At 52.6% G+C, this 24,881-nt stretch overlaps 1 protein-coding gene across 6 annotated transcripts in view; it reads right to left on the bottom strand.

The window, feature by feature from the left end:
* The window catches only part of SPTBN4 (spectrin beta, non-erythrocytic 4), an 80,920-nt gene that overhangs the window by 36,331 nt on the left and 19,708 nt on the right, over positions 1–24,881 (bottom strand). For 5 of the 6 annotated variants that reach the window (XM_086352575.1, XM_086352573.1, XM_086352572.1 and 2 more), the window contains 11 exons: positions 22,588–22,700; positions 22,301–22,488; positions 22,109–22,226; positions 21,502–21,660; positions 20,464–20,766; positions 19,531–19,681; positions 14,845–15,784; positions 13,187–13,324; positions 8,991–9,741; positions 6,909–7,111; positions 2,560–2,650 (listed from right to left, as the gene is read on the bottom strand). In XM_086352575.1, coding sequence (XP_086208701.1) covers positions 2,560–2,650; positions 6,909–7,111; positions 8,991–9,741; positions 13,187–13,324; positions 14,845–15,784; positions 19,531–19,681; positions 20,464–20,766; positions 21,502–21,660; positions 22,109–22,226; positions 22,301–22,488; positions 22,588–22,700 — 3,155 coding nt within the window. Of the gene's footprint in view, positions 1–1,080; positions 1,209–2,559; positions 2,651–6,908; positions 7,112–8,990; positions 9,742–13,186; positions 13,325–14,844; positions 15,785–19,530; positions 19,682–20,463; positions 20,767–21,501; positions 21,661–22,108; positions 22,227–22,300; positions 22,489–22,587; positions 22,701–24,881 lie in introns of those variants that run through there. The other variant, XM_086352576.1, reaches the window with a different exon arrangement.

The following is a 24,881-nucleotide window of genomic DNA, read 5'->3' as shown; positions in this document are numbered from 1 at the left end:
CCCTTCTCTCTACTCTCAGCAGGACCAATCACAAGGCTGCTTTCTGAGCCACCCTTCCCTTCCAATAAGACTTGTCCCTCAAGCAGGAACCTCCCCACTCATGACCAAACCTGGCACCTGGACAGTTTGCTCCTCCTCTTTCTCCTCCCCCCTCAGTCACAAGATTCTCCTCCTCCCTCTTGGAAAAAAAAAACAACCCATGGACTCTAGCTTGCAGTCATAGCCAAGGACAAATTCCCAGTCGGCCAAACACCACTCTGTCCCCTGGGCATGTGCTCCCCAGGGGTCCAGGACAGTTTCAGACTCCTTCATACATACATAGACACACACACACACACACACACACAAGCCAAGTCAAATGCTGAATTCTCCAACGCTATTCACAGATTCCCCACATAACAGGGAAGAGTTTGCCAATGGCAGTCACAGCTCACAGGGAAAGCAAAGACCCTGAAGGAGAGGTACTCCGTCATCAAAGTAAAGCCCCCCCCAAAGTGACTGACCCCCCATCACTGAAGGCAAAGCCAGAGTCCCAAATAACTGGGGGAAAAGCCCCCAAAGTCGGAGCACTCCAAACCCAGAACAAGTCCAAGACCCTCATCGCCCAAGGCAGATCCCGGCAAAAGTGACTCGCCCCCATCATCTAAGGCTAATTCAGATTCCGAAAGAACCAGGGAAGAATCCCTTCAAAGGTTGAGAGTTCCCCCACCTCAGCGCAAATCTCAGATGCCCCACTACCCAGAGAAGAGGCCCCTAGAGAGGTTGGGATCCCCTTAATCCCCAGGGCAAACCCACACTACCCCAGGAGTAGCCTTAGAAGTCCCGTATCTCCGATACTATCCCGTGGGACCCGGCCCCTCAGTCCCACCCGCAGCAGCACCGCGGACAGCTCCCGGCATCTGGGCCCCTCCCCGGGGCTGGGGTCCCAGCGCCCAGCTGACCCACCCCCGCGCCGCCTACGCCCCTCCCTCCCTCCCGCGGCGGGCGGGCGAGCACGCGCCCAAGCCCCCTACCCGCCCCCCACCCCGCCCGCCTCACCGGGGGCGCGCATCAGCCCCCTCCCGTGGGCGCCCCCGAGACCTGAAGTGGCGGAGGCGTTGATGGGGCGTCCCTGCGGCGGGCGGGCGGGTTCTCGCCCCTCCACTGCGACGGCGGCGGCAGCGGTGGTGACGGCTGAGTCTCCGGCGGACGCGCGCCCCCTCCCCCGCCCCCGCGCCGCGGCAACGCGCCCGCCCGCGCGCGCCCCCTGCCTGCCTCGGTGCCCGCCTCCCTACCGGGCCCCAGATGCGGGTGGAGAAATCATCACCCTCCCTAAAGCGTGGGGTGGGGGGCGGGGGTTCTGCGCCATCTCAGATGATTGGGCTTGGTCCAGAACAATCTAACGAGAGGGGGAAGGGGCTCCAGGGCCAAACAGCGGCGGAGATGGGCTGGGGGGTAGGCTGGAGCCTGGCTTACCCCAGCGATGTGAGGGGGGGTGAGCTTCTGAATCATCTCTGATGGGAAGGGGCTCAGATTCCTGGCTATCTCAGATATACAGGAGTGGAAAATGTGGGAGGGGGCCTGGACTCTTATTTAAGACTTCAGTCCAGAATACTCTCCCAGTGGGAAAAAGGCAGGGGACAGGGAGTACCCGAACCTATCTCTAGTGGGTTCGAGTCCCAGACCCATCTCTAACGAACTTGAGTTGGGAGGAGAGGATGGAAGCCCTTAACCATTTCATGGGTGGGGTGGGGGGCGGCGGGGGGAGTGGAACACGGGGGTTCACCATGGCGGGAATCAAATCATCTTTGACTGGGGGGACTGGGACCTGGTTCCTGAACCATCTTTGGTTGCAGAAAACTTGTACTGTGTCTTCGTGGAGGGGTTGCTAATTATCCCGGGTCAGGTAGATAGGTGAGACCAGGATCATCTCTGTTTGATATTAGGAAAATGTTTACTGGGCCATCTCTCATGGGTCCATCTCTTATGGGGTCAGGATCCAGCATAGTTTCTATAGAATGCAAGGCAACATTATCTCCTGAGTCGTCTCTAATGAAGAAAGGGATCTAGATCACCTCTGTTTTGGGGAGATCCTAATGGGTGTGCAGATCATCTCCAAAGGGGCAGAGCTTGATTCCTGGACACTTTTAAAGGGGTGAAGCCTTGGTCCTGGACCACCTTTGATCGAAACTGCGCTCTGGATTTCTGGTCCACCCGCGCCTCCCCGCATACTCCTCTCCTTGTCTCTGGTCCCTCTCCCCGGCAAAGCACTTCTCACGAATCTCCTGCGGGTAAGGTGAGATCAGCGCGCGTCCCCGCGGGACCCTTGGGCGCGGACGCGCGCCGTTGCCAGGGGCGCCCAAGGCCCCTCCCCGCGCCCGCGTGGGCGGAGGGACTTGAGGAGCATGCGCACTGAGGCCAGGATGCGCACGCCTCCTGGCGGTGCCAGGTGAACATCGCTCCGCGACCCACTTAGACGGGGCGTCCCTGCCCCCACCACGCCTGTGCTCTGGAGCACTTTCCTCCCTAGCGAAGAAGTCCCAGTGCCCAGCACAGCTGGAATTCGGCTAGAGTTCCTACCTCGTGGCAGTCTCGGAGGAAGTGCTGCAGCCCAAGCTGGTCGTGTAGCTTCTGCATCCATTGATGGGCCCGTAGTTGATTTTCTTGGCTCCTGGGGATGAGGAGATAGGAGTTGGGGGAAGCCTGAGTTTGGGGGCGCTAGCAGCAGGGCTGTGAGGGCATCGAACTTGGCAGGGCTAGGAACCTGGGGCATATGTACGATCGAGCGAGAGAGCAACGTGGGGATGTGAGGAAAGGCAAAGAAACATCAGTGGGGGCAAAGCCAGAGACAGAGCTGGAGAGGACAGAGGGGAGGGAGAGAGGGACAGAGACAGGTAGACATCTGGAAAGAAAGAAATACAGACACTTAGAGAGGCACAACCCCATAGAGAGAGATAACAGAGATCTACAGACAGAGTAAGAGATACCAAGGGAGACAAAAACTTAGAGAACAAGAGACACCTAGAGAGAAAGATCAGGAGGGAGAGGTAGACTGACTCAGAGAGACAGAGAAGGATGCAAGGACCTAGAGAGACAAACAGAAACACACACAAGACCAGAGACAGACAGAAACAGAGACCTCGAGAAAGAGTGATTGACAGAGACTCAGGAGAGACGAAGAAAGAGGCCCAGAGATAGAGAAAATAGGAAAAGACAGAGAAAAAGAAATGAAGCAGGGGTAGTGCCAGAGAGACAGAGAGCAAGAGACCACCATAGACAAGGAAGCAGAGGGAAAGAAAGTGGCTGAGGGAGTCTTGGGAGGGAGAGCCCAGAAAGGGACAGGTAGAGAAGTGGCAAGATGCCACCAGTAAGACACAGCCAGCCAGACAGACGGCTGCAACAGAGCTGGAAAGAGGGATGAAAGCAGGGCATGGATAGAGCAGGGCTGGAGCCGTAGGGAGGCAAAGAGAGGCAGGCCCTTGGTCTAAGTGAACTGGCCAGGCTGCACCCAGGCCCCGCCAACCCGGAGCCAGCAGGCATCACAGCCCCAGGCAGCCTGGCCTCCTGCCTGCAGTGCAGGCAAAGCGCCCAAGAGGCCTGGCAGAGAGGGCTGAAAGGGTCCCACTTTGCTATGCCTTGAACAAACAACTCCCAGCTCAGAGTGTTGGCTGGCATTGGCTGTTTCCTCTGCCTGGAACGCTCTTCCCCTCAAAGTGTGCTTAAATGTCACCTTCTTAGCAAGACCCCTCCTGACCGCTGCCCAACACTTTCTGGCTTTCTTTTCTTTAACGTTCTCCTTTGCACTTAACACTATCCAACACACTGTATATATCCCGTATTTATCCTGTCTTCCCCATAGGATGTCATTCCACGAGGGCAGGAATTTTTATCTGTTTTGCTCACCCCTGTATTCCCCAATACCTAAAAAAGGGGCCTGGCACACAGTAGGTGCTCAATACATATTTGATGAGTGAAAGAAAGCAAGAGAGACATAGAGGGGACTTCTCTTGTGGCCCAGTGGTTAAGAATCTGCCTGCTAATGCAGGGGACACAGCTTTGATCCCTGGGCCAGGAAGATTCCATGCACCACGGAGCAACTAAGCCCACGCGCTGAAACTACTGAGCCCTCTCTTTAGAGCTCATGCTCTGCAACAAGAGGAGCCCATGAGCAGCAATGAAGACCCGGCACAGCCAAAAATTAATTTTAAAAGACAGAGAAAGAGAGACAGGCAGAGAGAAAGAGGGAGGGCAGAAACAGAAGTAAAATGTCTGAGAAAAAGAGAGAGGCAGCAGAAAAGACAGATGTAGATATAAGTAGAAAAAACAGGGAGAGAGAAGGAGACAAATACATAGATTACAGAGAGATGGAGGCAAAGCGATGGAGTATGTGAGAGGAAGTTACAAAGATAACCGAGCACACAGCTGAATGGAGGAACATGAAGAGCCAGAGACAAGCAGAATATGGACTCCGTCCCGCCCAGATTCAGCTCAGGAAACAGGAAATGCCTCTGAAATGGAACTGAACTCAGTCCCTCCAGGCCTTCACCAGCCAACTTGTCCCAGGGATGAGAGAAACCCTTTGTCTCCTGGAGGGTGAGAAAACAGCTGTGACCTCTGGCCAGTCTGTTCCCCTCTCTGAGCCTCATGTGCCAAATGCAGACAAAATGCAAGAACATCTTTTCACGCAGGGCAGGGCCAGGTTCCAGGCGAGGTGAGGCCCATGGGGAGAGAGAAGTGACTTGCCCTGAATCTCACAGGTTGACAGGCAGAGCTGGGACTGGGACCTGGCCCTGTCTGACCCCAGGGCTCCCTCAGACCCCTGCACCTCTTCCATCCTGGACCTGCCCATTCTGCCCATGCTTCCCCCAGCCCGGCTCTGACCATTCTTGGCCATTCTTGCCAGATGGCATGAGAGCTCTGTAAAGGATGGAATCGTGTTCTGACCCGATTACCAGGGGATGCCCAGCATTGCCCCACATGGAGTCGGGAACACAGCATGGACTCAGTCCCTGTTTAATTGGCTGAAGAATAAATGAATAAACAATAGAACAAAAGAAACAAGTAATGACTTCAAAGGAAGAAAGGCGCGACTCAAAAGAACAGCCCTCCAGGCTCCTCCTCCTCCTGATTCTGCAGAGCCTGGCGGAGACTAGATACTCAAGAAATGTGAAGGACTTCCCTGGTGGTCCAGCAGTTAAAGAGTCTGCCCTGCAATGCAGGGGATTTGAGTTAGATCCGTGGTTAGGGACCTAAGATTCCCACATGCCTTGGAGCAACTAAGCCTGTGTGCCACAACTAGAGAGTCCGTGCCATGCAGTGAAGATCCTGTGTGTGGCAACTAAGACTTGATATAGCCAAATAAACAAATAAAGCCAATACAATTAAAAAAAAAAAAAAAGAAACATGGAGTGAAAGAAAGAAGGTGCCAGGCCTGGAGTTGGGGACACTAGATCATGAATTTGTTTCCTCAGGATGAGAATCCCCATACAAGTTTCCTTTAGGAAACTCCACCATCCATTTCCCAAATAAATTTAGGGAAAAAGGATGCCAGAGCCAGACAGATGAGGGGCTGGGGTCTCAGGACTCTGCACAGTGGTGGAGGGACGGGGTATGATTTCCATCAGGAGACAAAAGACAGAGGAGTATTAGGCTCTCCTCTGGCCTCACTCATGCCAGAGAGGAGAAAGCTGGGGTCACGAGGACGAGTAGAAACAGCAATGACAGACAGAAAGAAGCAGGCCTGAAGGAAATCCTGTAAAGGACTCTGCTTGGTGTCGTGTTGTTCAGTCGCTAAGTGGTGTCCGATTCTTTGCGACCCCATGGTGACTCTTTTCGACCCCACAACCTGCAGCACACCAGGCTTCCCTGTCACTGCTTGGGGGCTGGAATATTTCTTGGGAAGGGAAGGGTTGCTGTTTTGCCCAGGGCCTAGAATAGTGCAGCCATGAAATTAAAAGACGCTTACTCCTTGGAAGAAAAGTTATGACCAACCTAGATAGCATATTCAAAAGCAGAGACATTACTTTGCCAACAAAGGTCCATCTAGTCAAGGCTATGGTTTTTCCATTGGTCATGTATGGATGTGAGAGTTGGACTGTGAAGAAGGCTGAGCGCCGAAGAATTGATGCTCTTGAACTGTGGTGTTGGAGAAGACTCTTGAGAGTCCCTTGGACTGCAAGGAGATCCAACCAGTCCATTCTGAAGGAGATCAGCCCTGGGATTTCTTTGGAAGGAATGATGTCAAAGCTGAAACTTCAGTACTTTGGCCACGTCATGCGAAGAGTTGACTCATTGGAAAAGACTCTGATGCTGGGAGGGATTGGGGGCAAGAGGAGAAGGGGACGACAGAGGATGAGATGGCTGGATGGCATCACTGACTCTATGGACGTGAGTCTGAGTGAACTCCGGGAGTTGGTGATGGACAGGGAGGCCTGGCGTGCTGCGATTCATGGGGTCGAAAAGAGTCGGACAGAACTGAGTGACTGAACTGAACTGAACTAGAATAGTGCTTGACACACAGTAGATGTTAACATTGTAACAACCAGTCCTGCTATTCCAGGCTGAGGGCAGGCTTGGCAGAGAAACTTTTCACAGTACAGACTTCTGCAGCTTTGGAGTTATCAACCACAAGTTACCTTTTCACCAACATCAACTTAAATCAAATCTAAAGCAATATGGAATTAAGTAGAAATCAGAGAGAGAGAGAGAATTTCCTGGAGGCCCAGTGGTTAGGACTCAGCTCTTTCATTGCAGGGAGCACAGGTTCGATCCCTGGTCAGGGATCCAAGATCCCACAAGCCTCATGGCTCGGCCAAAAAAACAGAGACAGAGAAGCAGAAGTGTGATGGAAGGAAAGGGAACTCTGGCCTCGTCACCCCTCCTCTGTGCTGAATCCCAGCCCCTGGGCCCCTGGGGTCTGAGGGACCTACTTCTCCAGCAGCCGCGTCACAGCCTCCTGGGCCTGCTCCCCGTAGGCGTTGCCCTGTCTCAGCAGGCCCTCGGCAGCCTGCACGGCCAGCTGCATCTTCTGCTGGTTCAGCTCCATCGTGGTGAGGAAATCGCGGTGCCGCTTCAGCGCCTCCTCCACCGACTCCACGGTGCCCGGCAGCTCCTGACCTGACAGTGCCATCTCCTGGGGATGAAGGACGGGGAGGCTCTGGTCGGCCCTGCTCCATTCAGGACCAGACTGCCCAGCCTCCACTTTGCTCTCCCCTGCTCACTAGGTTCTAGCATTGAGCGTGCCAGGCGTGGCCCCACGTCAGGTCCTTGCCCCATGCTGTTCCCTCCAGATATCCCCATGCTGGCTCTTTCACTTTCCTCAGGTCTCTGACCTTCTGTCAAAAGTATCATCCTCTCCACACTCCCCCCGCCCCCGCAGCTATCCCTTTACTCTGCTTTATTATTTTTCACAGCGTATTTGTTGTTGTTCTTTAATCCCTAAATTGTGTCTGACTCTTTGCAACCCCATGAACTGTAGCCCGCCAGGCTCCTCTGTCCATGGGATTTTCCAGGCAAGAATTCTGGAGTGGGTTGCCATTCCCTTCTCCAGGGGATCTTCCCGACCCAGGGAGTGAACCCAAGTCTCCTGCTTGGCAGGTGGATTCTTTCCCACTGAGCCACCTAGGAAATCCTTTCATAGCATATATCTGACATGATATTATATATGCAGTTACTTTTTTATCATCTCCTCCATCTCCTACACACACACACACACACACACACACACATATGAATGCCAGCCACATGAGGATGGGATTTTGTGTTCTGTTTCTTCTGTGCTCAGCTCCAGAAAAGCACCTGATATAGCGTAGGCACTCCGTAAGTATTTGATTAATTGATGAAGACTTACCAGGTGCCATGTGACTTCAAGGAAGTTTCTTCCCTCTCTGGGGTTAGCTTTCTAACTGGTAACATGGGTGGGTCAGAATGAGTGTCTCAAGGCCACCTCAGCTTGCAGTGTTTAGTAACCTCATGATTCCAGGGGCCTGCTGTCTGCTCCTCCAGCTCATCCTCCGTCTAAGCCAGCTCTCTCTTGACACCAGCACAGGCTGTCATGCTTTCCAACAGGTGCTCCTGCTCAGTCCTGTCTGACTCTGTGTGACCCCACTGACTACAGCCCACCAGGCTCCTCTGTCCATGGGATTTCCCAGACAAGAGTACTGGAGTGGGTTGCCATTTCCTCCTCCAGGGGATCTTCCCAACCCAGGGATTGAACCCTCGTCTCTTGCATCTCCTGCATGGGCAGGCAGATTCTTTACCAGTAACACCACCTGGGAAGCCCATGTTTTCTAAAATGATTCCTAAAAGCTGGTACCTACTCTTGGACAATCTGAAAACTAGGTATTTTTATCGTGTCCAAATCCTCAAACTTGGTTCCCGTCGCAGAAAGATCCTTGATTTGGATCAGCTGTTCCCAGATAACCATGGCACTTGATTCCTCAAGCCATAATAAACGCAGTGACGCTGTGCAGACAATCTGCCATTCCCAAGAAGAAGATAGTCTGCTAATTTAGGCCCCCACAGCCACATAATCCACAATCATTTACTGACCACAAGAATCCCTCAACCTGAACCTTCCTGCCATAACCTTCATCCTCTGTTATCCACCCCAAGAGCTTTTTTAAACCCCATTAACCATCACCAATCAAACTCAAACTCTTATTTCCTTCCAGATAACCCACAAACCCAGGAAGTCACTCCAAAGAACGTCCAAGTGCATTACTCACTCAGAACAGTCCACAAACTCTTAGTCACCCCTACCAGACTAAGACACCCTACTCCCCATCGTAATACTCAAATTCTGTTATACACACACCCACACTTGTTCACACCAGATTATTCACAAACCCAGCTATTCATACCAGATACCCGCGCCCCTCCCCCACCCCCGCAGCATGAGGTACGCCAGGAACCCAGTGGTCCCCGCAAACACACTCCTCCATAGAGTTTTCTGTTCCCGAAATCCCCTGCGGCCTCAGACACCCACATGTGCCAACCCCCGAAGCGGGCACCTGGTTGCGTAGCACCGCTCGCGCCTGGCGTAGGTCGCGCAGAAAGAGCTGGTAGACGTGCGCCTGGACCAGGGCCTCCCTGCGCGCCTCCCACAAGCCGAGCAGCTTGTGCCAACCAAGTTCGAGGTGTGGCAGCCACTCGTCGAGTGCCAGGCCCGGGCCCAGCTCCGCGCCGTCGCCCGCCAGCAGCGCCTCGCTGGCCGCCACGATGCGCGCGTAGTCCTCCTCTCGCTGGTCCACTTCCTCCTTGAGCGCCGCGTGGCGCGCCAGCAGCGCGTCTGCCTCTTCCAGGCTGCGGGGCAGGGGCCCCTCGCCGCCGCCCGCCGTCTCTTGGGCGCGTACCAGCCAGTCCAGGAAGGCGTCTAGGTCGTGCAGAAAGCGCTGCAGGCGTCCGGCGGCCGCCACCGCCTCGCCACAGGCCTGAGCCGCGCTGGCCAGAGCGCCCCACTCGGCGCCCAGTTCCTCCGCACCCTGATGCAGCCGCGCAGCCTGAGCCGGGAAGCGCACAGCCAGCAGGGCCGCCTCCTCCAGGAGGGCCGCCTGGCGCGGCTCTAGCGCTTGCAGAGCCGCCTCCAGGCCGCTAAGGCGCCACTGCAGGGCGCCGCCCGCCCGGGGCGCGCTCTCCACAGCCCTCCGCTTCTCGCGCACCTGGGTGCGCACCTCCGCCACCTCCAGCACGTGGTTCTCCACTAGCAGCACCGCGCTCACCTCTTCTTTTCGCTGTTCCACCAGCTCCACGATGCGGTTCCACCTGCCCAGGAGAAGCAGGGCAGTGTAAGGAAGATGGAGACCCGCCCCCACCCTTGGGTGTGGAGGGCCCATGACCCTGGGTGGAACCCAGCCACTGTGTGACCTTGGAATGTCATCCTTATCTCCCGGGGCCCCAGTTCCTGCCTGTGTAAAATGGACTCTGCCGGGCACATTTGCTTAGAACAGCGGTTCTCAAAATGTAACCTGAGCGAGGGCAAAGCTATCTTCATCAAAATGCTAAGACGCTATTTGCCTTTTCACTTTCATTCTGTGCCGAGTGTACTGTGGAGATTTCCAAAAGCTACAGGAAAAAGACTGATTGCAGAAGCAGACCTGAGTACTCAGCTGCCTTCTCTTAAACCAGACATTAAAAAGATGTGCAAAAATGCAAAACAGGAACTTTCCTGCTGGTCCAATGGATAAGACGCCCAGCCCCCAATGCAGGGGCCCGGGTTCTTTCCCTGGTGGGGGAACTAAGATCCCACATAGGCAACTAGAGAAGCTCTCACCTCAACAAAGACTCAGCACAGCCAAAGTAAATAACAATTTTTAAAAAATGCAAAACAACACCATTCTTCTTGCTACAATTTTTTGTTTTGAAAAAGTCACTTTTTCATTTAAAAAGTTATGTTACCATAGTAAGTTTATTATTGTTATTTTAACGACTTACTATTTTACATTACTCAGTATTAATTTCTAATATAGTAAATACTGACAGATATAACCCATTAATCAAGCTCTTTGGGGGTCTTTAAATTGCTTTTAAGCACGCAAAGGGTTCTGGAACCAAAGAATGTGAAATCTGTTGGCTTATGACGTCAGATAATATGTTGGATGCAATAAATAGTAGTTGAGCATGTACTATAAGCCAGGTGCTGAGTCAAACCTATTTTATCCTAAAATAAATTTATGGGACTTCCCTCATGGTCCAGTAGTTAAGACTCCACACTGCCAATGCAGTGAGCACAGGTTTGATCCCTGGTCAGGGAACTAAGACCTGTAGGTGCCGTCAAAAGATTTTTTTTTTTTTTTTAATTTGTTCTGTGCCCTCAAGCAAGTGATGATACTGCCGAACAGTGTCAAGCTCAGAGTCAGGTCTGAGTTGTGTACCCTTTGGTTGGCAACATTCTCTGTGCCTCATTTCCCCACCAGTAAAATGCACACAATCATAGCACAGTACTGACCTCACAGGGGTGCAGTGAGAGTCAAATGAGTTATTGATATGATTCGTGAAGCACTTCAAACAGTACCTGCTAGCTAGGAGTGGGGATACACCGGGACCACATCAAGCCCCTTTATGCCTCAGGGCCTTGGCCTTGGCTGCGCTCCTGGCCTGGAATGCTCACCCTCCCTCCCCTCCCCCATTTATACTCTTCCTGTGGCTAGATCCTTTTCATCCCCTTTGAGGGCCCAGTTCACAATGCCATGACACGATCTAAACTCACCCCCAAGGCCCATTATGCCCTACCAGGCCACTCTATTTCCTGCATTGTCTTGTTGTTCAGTCGCTAAGTTGTGTCCGACTCTTTGTGACCCCATGGACCGCAACAGGCTAGGCTTCCCTGTCCTTCCCTATCTCCTAGAGTTTGCTCAAACTCATGTCCATTGAGTTGGTGATGCCATCCAACCATCTCATCCTCTGTCATCTCCTTCTCCTTCTGCCCTCAATCTTTATCAGCATCAGGGTCTTTTCCAGCGAGTCAGCTCTTTGCATCAGGTGGCCAAAGCATTGGAGCTTCAGCTTCAGTATCAGTCCTTCCAATGAGTATTCAGGGTTGACTTCCTTTAGGTTTGACTGGTTTGGTTTCCTTGCATGAATCTTTACAATTCTCCAAATATCTTGTTCTTTTATTGTTTATTTCTTAACTCTCTCTCTGTCCCCTCTTGAATGGACACAGCACAAGGGCAGAGATTAGGACTCTGAAATCAGAAGGGCTCAAGTTCAAATTCTGCTCTGGCCAGATTCACCACGTGAACTTGGGCAAATCATTGTCGTCTCTGTTTTCTCATTTGAAAAAAGGCAGATAATTATGTCCACTTCACTAGGTGTTTAATGAGTTCTTATGGCTAAAGCACTGGCGCATCATCTCACTAAATGCCATAAATCACTGCTGCTGCTGTTAAGTCGCTTCAGTCGTGTCTGACTCTGTGCGACCCCATAGACGGCAGCCCACCAGGCTCCCCCGTCCCTGGGATTCTCCAGGCAAGAATACTGGAGTGGGTTGCCATTTCCTTCTTCAATGCATGAAAGTGAAAAGTGAAAGTGAAGTCGTTCAGTCGTGTCCGACTCTTAGCAACTTCATGGACTGCAGCCTACCAGGCTCCTCCACCCATGGGATTTTCCAGGCAAGAGTACTGGAGTGGGGCGCCTTCTCCTCCATAAATCACTAGCTGTCATTATCTTTTTAGGCCCTGGTGCCCTGGGATTGTTGAGGATACAGAGGCTTGGAAATCACTGGATATTGGGATCTCAGCACAGCAATTAAGGGCACAGTCTGCAGTCAGACAAATTCAACTTCAAATTCAGGCTTGATCCCCACCTAATTTCCCATGGGACCTTAGGCCACCTTTACCTCTCTGAGCTCCTGTTTCCTCCTTTCTTATATGGGTATTTACACCCCCACAGAGTTGCTGGGAAGACTGCAATATGTGGTCAAGGGCCTCAGCTCTGGATTCAGGCAGAACTGGGTTTGACTCCTGCTTACTAGGTTGAGTAAATCTGGATAAGGAATTCACCTCTCTGGATCTATGTGTTCATCTATGAATCCTACCTTGCAAGAGCTACTTGTAGTGTTCTAGGGGGAAAGATTTAACTGGTTACTATTCTTAAAGAGTTCTGAATGCTGGAAACTTTACTATGGCAATTGGGATATTGGGAGATTAAAAAAAAAAGTGCTTGGAAAAATTCCTGGTAGCTAGTGGATTCTCAATAAGTCATTTCTGAACAAGTAAATAAGAGCCCATTGAAATGTATTCTATCCTCAGTTTACCACATCATCGCTAACACTGGGCATTAGCATTTTTTTTTCAAGATTTTGCTAATTTACTAGGCGGCCCGCAGCCCTTATTCACTAGAAGGACTCATGCTGAAGCCGAAGTTCCAACACTTTAGCCACCTGATTCAAAGAGCTGACTCATTGGAAAAGACTCTGATACTGGGAAAGATGGAGGGCAGGAGAGGAAAGGGGCAACAGAGGATGAGCTGGTTGGATAGCATCACCAACTCAATGGACATGAGTTTGAGCAAACTCTGGGAGATAGTGAAGGATGGGGAAGCCTAGGGTGCTGGGATCCAGGGGGTCGACTGAACAACGACAACAACCTTATCATCTCAGGAATTTGAAAGGGCACATTCTTGACCTCTATAGTTGAGTGACTGGGGAAAAGAATGATAAGAAGAACTGGCCTGGGACTCAGAAGGACTTTCAGCCCCAGGCTCCACTTACCTGCTGTTGAGGTGGTCCTGGCAGGAACGCACCTCATCTGAGCTGGGGTGACCTCCTTCCACCAGTTCCTGAACCGTGTGGTTCACATCCAGGACACGGCCCATCAGACTGTTCATCTCCTGGTCCAGACTCTCAAATCTGCGGAAGAAGGATGGACACGGTCAGTGAGGCCTGGACCCTGGGGACCTGTTCACTGGCTTCTGTGAAACTGCCTTCTCCTGGTTCTCCTCTGAACTCTCAACCTCATCTCCTCAGGCTCCTCTGCTGGCTCCTCTTCTTCTACCTGCCACTTAAGTGTTAGGTCCCTCAGGGCTCTGCCCTGGGCCCTCTCAGCTTTCGCTCACATCTTGTCTGGTCCATCTCACCCATCCCCACAGCTTCCGCCCTTGCCCCCAGCCCATCAGTCCCACATCTGTCTCCAGCCTCAACATTATCCCTTTTGAGCCTGTCCCCCATCTTAAAGCCTGTTGTGCTCTTTGTCCGGGCTCTTTGCTGTGACTCACACTCGCTTCAACATCTCCCCTAGTTTGTTCTTCCTCTGGGTCTCCATCCCAGGGACAGCTCCCCTCCCTTCCTTCCCACACCGCCCCCCCACCCCCCACCCCCGCCGCAACCCTGGCCATTCCCTAGGCCAGAGCCCTGGGCTCTGTTTTGGACAAATACTCCCCCAAAGCCTGTCTTCCCCCATGGCCTGTCCTCTTGGGTTCCTGCCCTGGTCCAGTCCTGTCCTCTCCTACCTGAGCCCCTACCCTAGCTGCCTCTCTAGGCTCCCAGCCACCGTTCTCACCCCCTCCAGCCACCCTCTACGTGGCGTCCAGGGAGAACCGTTTTAAGCTGGCTATGGTCTTCCCTTGTTTAAAACAATGTCCAAGGCTGTGGCTTGGGTAACTGTGGGCACAGTAACAGCGGGGACCAGGCCTGTGTTTCCAGCAATGCCCAGCCCAAGGCCTGGAACAGAGCAGGGACTCAATAAGTATCCACTGAATGAGTGGATGGATGAATATGCTCAGAGAGAGGGGTGCAGAAGGTCCATCCCCTGACTTAATGACCCATCTCTAAGTCTGCCAACAGGTAAATCAGTATCTAATATGTCCCAGGGTGGTAACTGCTATGAAGAAATGTAAAGTGAGGTGAGGGAAGAGAAAGTGACAAGGGTCAGAGTGGTTTTATTCGCTGGGGAGGTAACATCTATGCAAGGGGTAACATCCTTCCCATCTAGCGATGGGAGTCCCAGGGGAGGGAACATGCTGGGCCATCTCTGGAGGTTAATATAGCCAAGTGACTGTAAGTCTCACAGGAATAGCAGCAAACGCCCCTGGAATGCTCCCTGGACCCAGGCATTTCCTAACTACTTTGCACATTTACTGTACTCCAGGAGCCCATGAGGTTGCGACCAGTAAATATAATTCCCATTTTGCTAGGAAGATCCCCTGGAGAAGGGAATTGCAACCCCATCCCAGAATTTCTGCCTGGGAAACCGCATGGACAGAGGGTGGGCTGTACAGTCCAATGGGGTCGCAAAGAGTCGGAACCGACTGAGCTACTAAGCTCACACACACTGGTTCCAAGTGTGTGAACATGGAAAAATTGTTGAATCAAGGAAATCGAGACTGCGTGCGGGACGAAGGGGACCAGGAGTCCCACCGGTGCGCGCTCACCGGTGCTGCACCACCTCGACGTCGTCCAATGAATTGGGCACGCGCATGGCCAGCAGCCACTGCTCCTTCTCCCCAATCCACAGCTCGCACGCGTGCACCTCGCCGAACATGCGGTAGACAGCGAGGGCATCGCGCAGCCACTGGCGCCGCAGCGCAGCCACCTCGGTCACCTCGGCGAACAGCTGCTCGGCCTCCACCACGCGTACCTGCAGTGCCACCACCAGGGGCCCGGCTCCGCTGGCTCCCCCCAGTGTCGCCAGCTGACGCCGCAGGCCGCCCACGGGCCCGCGATGCGCCTCCACCTCCCCTGTGAGCGCGCGGTGCTGGCGGGCCAGGCGGCGGCTGGACGCTTCGTCGTGGCCGAAGTCGCCCGCGGCTGCCAGGCGGTAGGCGTCGCGAAGCCAGTCCAGGAGCCCGTCGAGGTCCGCTCCGAACTGGTGCAGCGCCCGCGCCTCCTGCAGCCGCCGCTCGCGCCTTGCCGCCGCCTCCTCCAGCCGCTGCCAGCGCCGCCGCGCGCTCGCCGCGCGCTCCGCCAGGCCCGCCAGGTGCACCGTCTCGGCGCCCGGGCCCACGGCGCCACCCGCCGCGGCCAGCTCCTCGCCCCGCCGCAGGGCCTGCTGCAGCAGCGCCCGCCGCCCGCCCAGCTCGCCCTGCAGGATCTTGTGCTGCGCCAGGAGGCGCGCGGTGCTGGACAGGTCGTGTGCGCCGCCCGCCGCGCCCGCTGCGCCCGCCGCGCCGCCGCCGCCCGCCGCCTCCAGGAGGCGCTCCTTGTCGCGGGCCCAGCTCTCGGCTTCCTCCAGCTCCTGCAGCAGCGCCCACAGGCTCCGCGAGGCCTCCAGCTCCGCGCGCCGCCTGGCCGCCTGCTCCTGCAGCTCCGCCAGACAGCCGTGCACGTGGTTCACGCGGTTGCAGATGACCTGCGGATCGCAGGGCTGGTAACCTGGGCCACGGAAAGGGGCAGATCCCAGGTTGGGCACGGACCAGGAGCCGCCCAAGAGAGCGTGGTACAGGCTATCGGCCGAGTCCTTGGCCCGACTTTACCAGATGTCAGGTTATGCGTCCCCTCCTCCTGGCAGCCTTCCCCAACACCTCAAATCTGGAGCAAGCACCTTACCAGGCTCTCCCAGGCTTCTTTGTTTCCCCCATCCCAGCGCGGGCCACTCTGCCTGTGACTCCCTCATCCCACCTCTGACCCTTCTGGGCTGTTGCGAACATTCTGTCTCTTCCATTGGGGTGGGAGCCCCGTAAGGACAAGACCTGGGGCTGTCTCCATCAGACCATGTTCCCACCACTGCTCAGCACATGGTTGAGCCCAGAGCAGTCGCTTAGTGAAAACGGTGACTTACTGACTGAATGAGGAATGGAAAGGGAGACTCAGAGAATCCTAGAATCTTTATATGTTAGTGTAAGTGCAGTGTTTTTCCTTCAGCAATTGACAAAATGAAACCTCTTTATTCTTAACCTATGTTTTGACTCTCCTCTCTCATCCTCTGTCATCTTATCTCTTAACCCAGTGATGACCAAAACTCCTTTTTATCTTCAAATATTTCACCTTCCTCCTGGGACCTCTTAAAGAACCTGCCTGCAATGGAGAAGCGGCAGGAGATGTGGTTTCAATCCCTGGGTTGGGAAGATCTGCTGGAGGAGGGCATGGCAACCCACTCCAGCATTCTTGCCTAGACAGCCCCATGGACAGAGGAGCCTGGAAGGCTACAGTCCATGGGGTCGTAAAGAGTCGGACACGACTGAAGTGACTTAGCACGCATGCACACACCTGGACCTCTGGTTTGAGAACTGTGAGATTAACTTAATGGGTGGCAGTCAGCATTTCTTTAATGGAATAGAGTAGAATGAATAGAAAATATGAGAAGTAGGGGGAAGCGTTGTTTTCCAAAGGCTTTGTGTCTCTGTGTCTGGACATGTGCCTGTGAACTGTGGGTCATGAGGTAAATGTATTTCTTACTGGGTCAAAACAGTGGGAGAGACACTGCCCTAGATGGCATGTGAGGTTTATGCATTGCTGGACACTCACTGAAATTGACCCAAATTCCAAGGCACCCAACTGAATAATAAACATCAGTGGCGTCCATGTATCCAGCCCTTACTCTGACCCAATGTCACTGAGTTCTTACAACCATACTATGAGGCCAGTATCCTCCTTAGCTCTATCTTGCCAATGAAGAAACTCACACTCAGGGAGGGAAGCTGCTTGCTCAGGATCAGCTAAGAAGTGGTACATCAGGAGGCCAACTCTGGACCATTTCGCAGGCAGATCTGCCTCCCGTCACCATGACAACACACACACTGCTGTCTCCCATCACCATGACAACACACACCCTACACTAGCCTCTTTGCTGTTTCCACGGCACTGCTGGTGCATCATCACTGGGCGCTGAGATCTCACAAGGAAAAGACAGGGGGAGCCTCCTGGACAAACATCCACGAGAATGAAGGGTGAAAGATGACGAATGAATGATGTCTCTTGGGGTTGTGAGGCTGGTGATGGGTTGAGCCAGGATGGGGATGCCTGCACCGGGACTTGGAAGGAGACCTCAACATTTGCTCTTAGGACATATCCCAGGCCATGAGAGTGAGAAACTCCCCCGACCATCCTGCTAGCTGGAGTGTGTGTGCATGCTGGGCTCCTCTGTCTGTGGAAATTTCCAAGCAAGAATATTGGAGTGGATTGCCATTTCCTCCTCCAGGAGATCTGCCCAACCCAGGGATCGAACCCACATCTCCTGCAGTGGCAGGAGGATTCTTAGCCACTACACCACCTGGGTAGCCCCTGAAAGCTGGAAAGCCTCTTCATTTTCTAACAATGCACCAGGATTCCCAAGGGCCTTAGCTCCAGATAAAGAAGTGAGACAGATCAGCCTCCAAACCCTCTTATCAGTTCTGCACCTCTGCACCTCAGTTTCCTCATCAGTGAGAAAGAAAAAAGCAGTCTTGATGCTGTCAGCACTCATACACAGTTGCACAAGACAAAACATCAGACAAGACCACTCAGCAGGGCTTCCCTGGTGGCTCAGTGGTAAAGAATCCACCTGCCAATCCAGGAGACACGGGTTCGATCCCTGCTCTGGGAAGATCCCACATGCCACAGGACAGCTAAGCCCATGAGGCACAACTATTGAGCCTGTGCTCCAGAGCCAGGGAACTACAACTAAAGAAGTCCATGCGCCCTAGAGCCCATGCTCAGCAACAAGAGAAGCCACCACAATGAGACGCCCGTGCACCACAACGAGAGACTTGCCCCCACTCGCCACAACTAAAGAAAAGCCCGCACAGCAACAAAGACCCAATACAACCAAAAATAAATAGATAAAATTATATAAAAAAAAGACCACTCGGCAATCATGATGGAGATGAAGACAAGACCATTCCACAATCATGTCTGAGTGCACACAAAACAAGGTCACTGTGCAAACCACAAGACAGTCACCTGCCTGCCTACCCACGCCTGGCCAAGGTGAACCACTCCTGCCAATCATGTTCCTCCCACCACCTGGTTAAAAATGATTAAGACACACAATCATCTAATTACCCCCACTTCCTGATAGCATCCAACCTGCAGCAAAATACACTACATTAAATTACCCCAAATCACCTAACACAAGACCACGTCCTACAATGAGCCCCTCTTAACATCCTCTTACTAAGATGCCCCATGGTCCCCACACTCCCATGCATGCAAATCAAGCTTAATTTGACTACAGCAGGGCTCCTGGTGGTCTTTAGCTGGAGGGTGTTGACATCACTAAAATGAGACCCTTTCTAGAGTCAGTCTAAGTTTTTGCCTATCGGCATCCATGCCTCTGCTTCTGCTAATGGCATCCCATCCCTGCCCCCTTCTCAGTTCATGTCTTTGGAGAGAGCTGACCCCACTCTTGGCCCTGGGTGAGCATGTCACATAGATGTGGCCAATTAGATCATGTATATAGCCCCAGGCCATAATACTTGGCTGAGGAGTAGGAATGGAACCCACCACAGGCTAATGAAACCCATCTTGGGCCATTTGCCAGAATATTGGGAGAAAGGGGCCTGTCTCCCTGGATCTATGAAGCTGCTGGGATGTAAATGTGGGCTGGATGGTCCCAGATTTACACCACAAGGGGAGGGACTGCCCAATAGTGACACAGACATAAACACTAGAGTTGGAGACAGGTGGAGTCTTAAAAGCATCATTGAACTATCCCTGGATCCAGCCATACCTGAAGCAAAACTCAACCCTTCTTACACATTTAGTTACATCAGCCAGTACCTTCCCTTGTTCTCCTTAACTGAAATTGAGTTTCTATCACTTGATTCTGAACAGGCCTTGACAATAACTGCCTTACCCACCCAGTCTTTTTATGGTATTCACCGAGACCCCACTGTGAAAGGCTTAGCACATAACAAATGCTCAAAAACTGTGAACTATTACTGCAGAATCTCAAAGCAGGAAGAAGTCATGTGGGCCAGCCTCACACTCAAGGCACTAATTTCCCATGTGATATCCCTGATGGAGTGTGATCCTAGTTGGTGTTTGGATGCCTCCAAAGACGGGGAACTCACTTCTTCATCTGTATCTCAGGAGACATTCTGCGTCTTCTGCTTCTTCTTCTTTTTTTTTTTTTTTGACATTCTTCTTCTGTTAGCACAAGCCCTGAAAGTCTCCACCCCAGTCCTCAACCCCAGACTCACCCTGCAGCTGTGAGAAACGCAGGGCAGCAGCATTGAGGGCCTCCACCCGCTCACTCTGGGCTGCGATGTCCCCCTCCAGCAGTCCATGCTTCTGCAACAGGTCCTCCGCCTCCACCAGGTGCTGCCCACACTCCCGGGACAGCAGCTGAGCCTACAAGTAAGAGCTGCCCTGAGTGTAGCTTGGGCATCAGCCCTCAGGCCACTCCCCCTTCCACCCACCGCCCACACCAGCCTTCACTCCTCTACTCCATCACCTGAATTCTGATCTCTGTCTCAGACTCCATGTCTCTGTCATCACCTCTCTCCATCTCTGTCTCTCTGGATGCTCCATCCTCTCCATAGTTCTGGCCTCTGTCTCTCTGTCTGCCTTCATCCCTTTCTTGTTTATATTTCTCTGCCTCCATCTCGATTCCTATCTCTTTCTCTCCATGGCTTGTGTCTGTATCTCTCTCTCCCTCTGCTTCCATCATCTTATCTCCATCTCGCTCTGTATCCAGCTCTCTCTCTCTCGTAGGTCTCTCTCTCTTTCTCAAACGGATTCCATCTTCCTGTGTGTCCTCTGTAGCCATTTTTTAATAGATTTCTGGTGATACCTTTGGGTCTGCTTCTCCAGCTCTCTTTTTCTCTGATTTCTTTCTCTGAAACTGTCTCAATCTTCCTCTGACTTAATCTCTGTCCCTGTCTGTCCCTGATTGTCTCCGTACTACTGTGTCTTTTTATCTACTTCTCCGGGTATTTTTCTGTCTCTCATACATTCTTCCTCTGCCTCTGTGTCTCTCTCTGTATCTTTCACTCTCTTTGTCTCCCTTTCTCGTTACCTCTTTCTGTCTCTCTCCTCTTCCCTCTCCATCTTTGACAATTCTTTCAGGGTAAGGACCCCTCCTCCCCTCCAGGTATGCCACCCCCACCACTGGTCCCCGATCTGGCCCTTACCTGCATCTCCTCCATCCAGTCCACCATGTACACCATCTCCTGGAAGACCTTCTGCAGAGCCAGGTTCTGCTCGAGCCGTGTCCGCCGGGCACCTACCAGCCCGGTCAGCAGGGCCCACTGGCGCAGGACACTGTCACGCTGGGCTGCCACCCGGCGGGCATCATAGTAACCTTCAGTTGCCAAGGCCTGGGCCAGCTCTGCCACGCCCTGCACCCGCTCCTCATAGGCTGCTATGTCTGCCTCGATGGCTTCGTGTTTCTTCATGGCTGCCTCCACCGCTGGCAGCTCATATCCAAAATTGTCCTGGGGCAGGGCAGGCCACAGATGCCCATCCATAATGACTCAGCAGTTAACCTGTTACCTTGACTCTGTATGAACCTGGAAACTCCCCTACCTGCTCTTGTTACCCTGGAGACCAGTCTCATCCTTCCCTGTTACCCTGGAGATCAACCCCATCACCCCAAGTTACCCTGGAGACCATCTCCAACCTTCCCTGTCACCCTGGAGACCAGCCCCACTATCCCCAGTTACCCTAGAGACCAGTCTCATCATCCCCCAGTTACCCTGGAGACCAGCCCCACCATTCCAGGTTACATCTCTAACCCTAAATCTGGTACCCAGGAAACAAGCCCCATCTTTCCATTTCCTTAGAGACTGAGGACCAGGCCTACCCTATCCTGTTGCTTAGGAGACCAATTCTATCCTTCTGAGTTACACTGGACACCTGATAACAACCTCCTTTGTCACTTAAGAGATAATTAACTACTCTCCTTATTTCTAAAGAGACTAACTCTGTCCTCTCTAGTTACCCTGGAGACCAGCCTCACTCTCCTATTACCCTGGAGAGCAGGCCCACATCTCTCCCCCACCAGTCACTTAGGAAACCAATTCTCCCATCCCACCTTCATTTGTCACCCAGGAGACTAATCCAACACTTCTCTGTTGCTTAGGAAATCAAGAAGTCTCCCTTTCTGGTCCCAGGGCCATCAGCCTCTCCCTTTCTCCCTTTCCCCCGGAGCCAAGCCCTTCGCCCTGTACCTGGGAGACCAGGCGCTGGTTCTCATTCAGCCAGCTCTCCCGCATGGCCACCTTGTGGTCAAACCTCTGGGCCAGCAGTTCCAGCTTCTCCTGCCGGATCAGCTCGGCCCGGAGGGCAGCCTCTCGCTCATGTTCTGCCTTCTCCAGTTGTCCCCATGCCTAGAGAGGCAGTCAGATTCCAACAACTCAGAACTTCCCTGGTAGTCCTGTGACTAAGACTCTGTGCTCCCAATGCAGGGACCCTGGGTTCCACCCCTGGTCAGGGAACTAGATCCCACATACTGAAACTGAGTTCACATGCCACAACTAAGATCCCACATGCTGCAGTGAAGACCTGGGGCAGCCAAATAAATAAATAAGATTCCAATAATTCCCCACAGTTTAATGGCCTTGGCTTCTCTGTCTGAGGTCATGCTCAGCACTTGTGGCACCTCTGCACACACTGGAAAAAAAATCTTGCTTCCTCATGACCCTTTACTCCTGGAAAAACCATCAGAATGGATGTCAGATGCATGACATCTGCAATGTGAAGAGCTCCCTTGAGCAGTGCACAACCTATACAACCTCACGGGGCAACCCTTTCTCTGCCCTACATCCTCAGCCTCACCTTGTCAATATCCCAGATGCCACAGCCCTCCCGGGGCACGTAGAGACGACGGTTGCAGGCCCGCAGTTTGCTCTGGATGCTGAAGAGCAGCACCTCCAGGTTTCCCTTCTCCTGAAACCTGAAGGGGCCTGAGCTCAGGAACCCTGCCTCCACACCTACACCTGCCACCCTCCCTGCTGAGCCAGGCCTCACTTGACAGGCTTCTCCAGCGTGCAGTAGGCCGTGAAAGCCTGAAGCTGCTGCTGTACCCCACTTAATGAGTTGGCAAACTTCTGGTTGCTGATGAGGCCCACGGTGCGGTGGATCCAGGCCAGCAGCTCGGTTGCCAGCTCCTCGTAGCGCTCAATGATCTTCCCCACCTCCAGCACCTGGTCCAGGACCTGGCCCGGCAGAGGAAGGGAGGGGGGTCAGTCTCATCCCAGACGCAGCCCCGTATGGTTCCCAGGCTCCCACCTACCCCATTCCTGGGCCCCGTGTACCTTTCCAATCCGTTTCCCCTCCACAGCCAGAGCCTTCATCTTGGAGAAATAATGGTAGAAAGAGACCACATAGGTGATGATGGACTTCTCATCGGGAGCCTCCATGTTCACATCTGAGGGGTAAAGGAGAGTGGGAGAGCATGACGACGAGCACTCTGACAGAGAGATCAAACATACTGAGTGGAGGTTGGGAGAACTCAGTCTTCCTAGCTGTGCAACCTTGGACAAGATAACTAACCTCTCTGTTCCTTATTTTGTCTCTTTTTTGGACCACACCAAGCGGCATGCAGGATCTTAGTCCCCTGACCAGGGGTCAAACTCGTAATCCTGCAGCAGAAGTGTGGAGTCCTAACCACTGGATCACCAGGGAAGTCCGTGTTGTTCCTCAGTTTTTTTATCTGCCCAGTGAGGATCTACTTCATGGATTAAATAGTACCTGACACATATACACTACCATGGAGAAATTATCTATAGTGATTTCTTGGACACACCATTCATTCTACTATCTACCTCGGGACCTTTGCACTTGCTGTTCTCACTGTCTGGAACACTGTTCCCTTTTCCATGTGCCAAACTCCCACTCACCCTTCAGGGTTCCACTCAAGTTTCCTCAAGTAAGCCTTCCTGTTCATCCTGTCTAGAATGATCTCTTCCTGTTATTCTTTCTCGTGGCCTCTTATCATTTCCTTCTAGAATATATCACAATTTATAACTGTGTGTGTGTGTTAGTAGCTCAGTTGTGTCTGACTCTTTGCAACTCACTAGGCTCCTCTGTCCATGGTATTCTCCAGGCAAGAATACTGGGGAGAGTTCCCTTCTTTAGAGGATCGAACCCAGGTCTCCCACATTGCAGGCAGATTCTTTACCATCTGAACCACGAGGGAAGTCCAGTTTCTAATTACATATTGCCTTGTGTGATTGTGTCTTTATCGAGTTTGAGCTCCATGAGGACAAGGGCTATGCCTGTCTTTTACCACTGTCCCTGCCATGCCCAGTACACAGCAGAAGCTCAAAAAATACATAAACTAAGTATATGAATGGTATATGAAGTTTGAGGTCAAGGACATGGGCTTTGAAGGCAGCCTGAGCTTGAATCACAACTCGACCACTTACTCACTCAAATATCCTAATAAAATAGATTGAACTGCTCTGAGTTCAGTTTCCACGTTGTTACAGTAAGGATAGTCACAGTGCCTGGCACCTAAGAACACTATGAGTATGAGAGAGAATACTCATAGTGGAGAATACGCATAGTGGCATAGAGGAGAAGCTCAATAAATCCTGATTATCATTTCAATTTACCCACTGAGTGCATAGCATCATACTTGGCCCTGATTCTTCTTCACCTCATAAAACTGACGTCCAATAAACACCCACTATGTGCCAGGCACTGTAAGAAGCAGGGCAGAGGAATGACTAAGTCCCCGAATTCTGGAATCAGAAAGTACTGTTTACTGGGTTTTCAGTGTGATGCCTGAGGAGTGACTCTACATCTCTGAGCCTTCCTTTCCATCAGTTTAAGACAGGATTGATGACTTCTATCCAACTGGATCAGTGTGAGGATGACAGGGAACAGTGTTGATACAATTTCCAGCCATGTGCCTGGCACACTGTAGGGGCTCAGAAAAAGGAAGCAACCATTATTCCAGATACAGGGAATTGGTAGGGTATGATCACGGCCATTACCCTAGAGATGGGGGGCTGGTATTGGGTGTGATCATGAATTTGGAATGAGGTTGAAGTCAGGGGTGGGGTTGGAGACAGACTGAAAATGGGAAGGGGTTGGGGGTGAGGGCAGAGCTGTGGATCCAGGAAGAAATAGGGATGGGCTGGGGATGGGAATGAAGATAGTGTTGGAGATTGGGTTGGGGGTGGTGTTGGCTTTAGGGATGGGGCTGGGGTTGGGGGGGTTGGGTTTGGCAGGAAGGTGATTAAGGATGGGGTTGAAAGTGAAAGTCGCTCAGTGATGTCCAACTCTTTGGGATCCCATGGACTATACAGTCCATGGAATTCTCCAGGCCAGAATACTGAAGTGCAGATCCTTTCCTTTCTCCAGGGGATCTTCCCAGCTCAGGGACCCAACCCAGGTCTCCCGCATTGCAGGTGGATGCTTTACCAGCTGAGCCACAAGGGAAGCCCAAGGATGGGGTTGGGACTGCTATATTTAAAATAGATAACCAACAAAGACCTATTGTATAGCACATGGGACTCCACTCAATGTTTGTGGCAGCCTGGATGGGAGCAGAGGATGGGAGCGGAGTTTGGGGGAGAATGGATACGTGTGTTTGTATGGC

This window comes from Bos grunniens, chromosome 18, assembly GCF_055505025.1.
Source record: "Bos grunniens cultivar Pamir isolate PY7600 chromosome 18, Bosgru_T2T1.0, whole genome shotgun sequence".
In the NCBI taxonomy this organism is placed as follows: domain Eukaryota; kingdom Metazoa; phylum Chordata; class Mammalia; order Artiodactyla; family Bovidae; genus Bos; species Bos grunniens.
The sequence above is the reverse complement of the archived record's forward strand: the minus strand, read 5'-3'. Positions and strand labels throughout refer to the sequence as shown.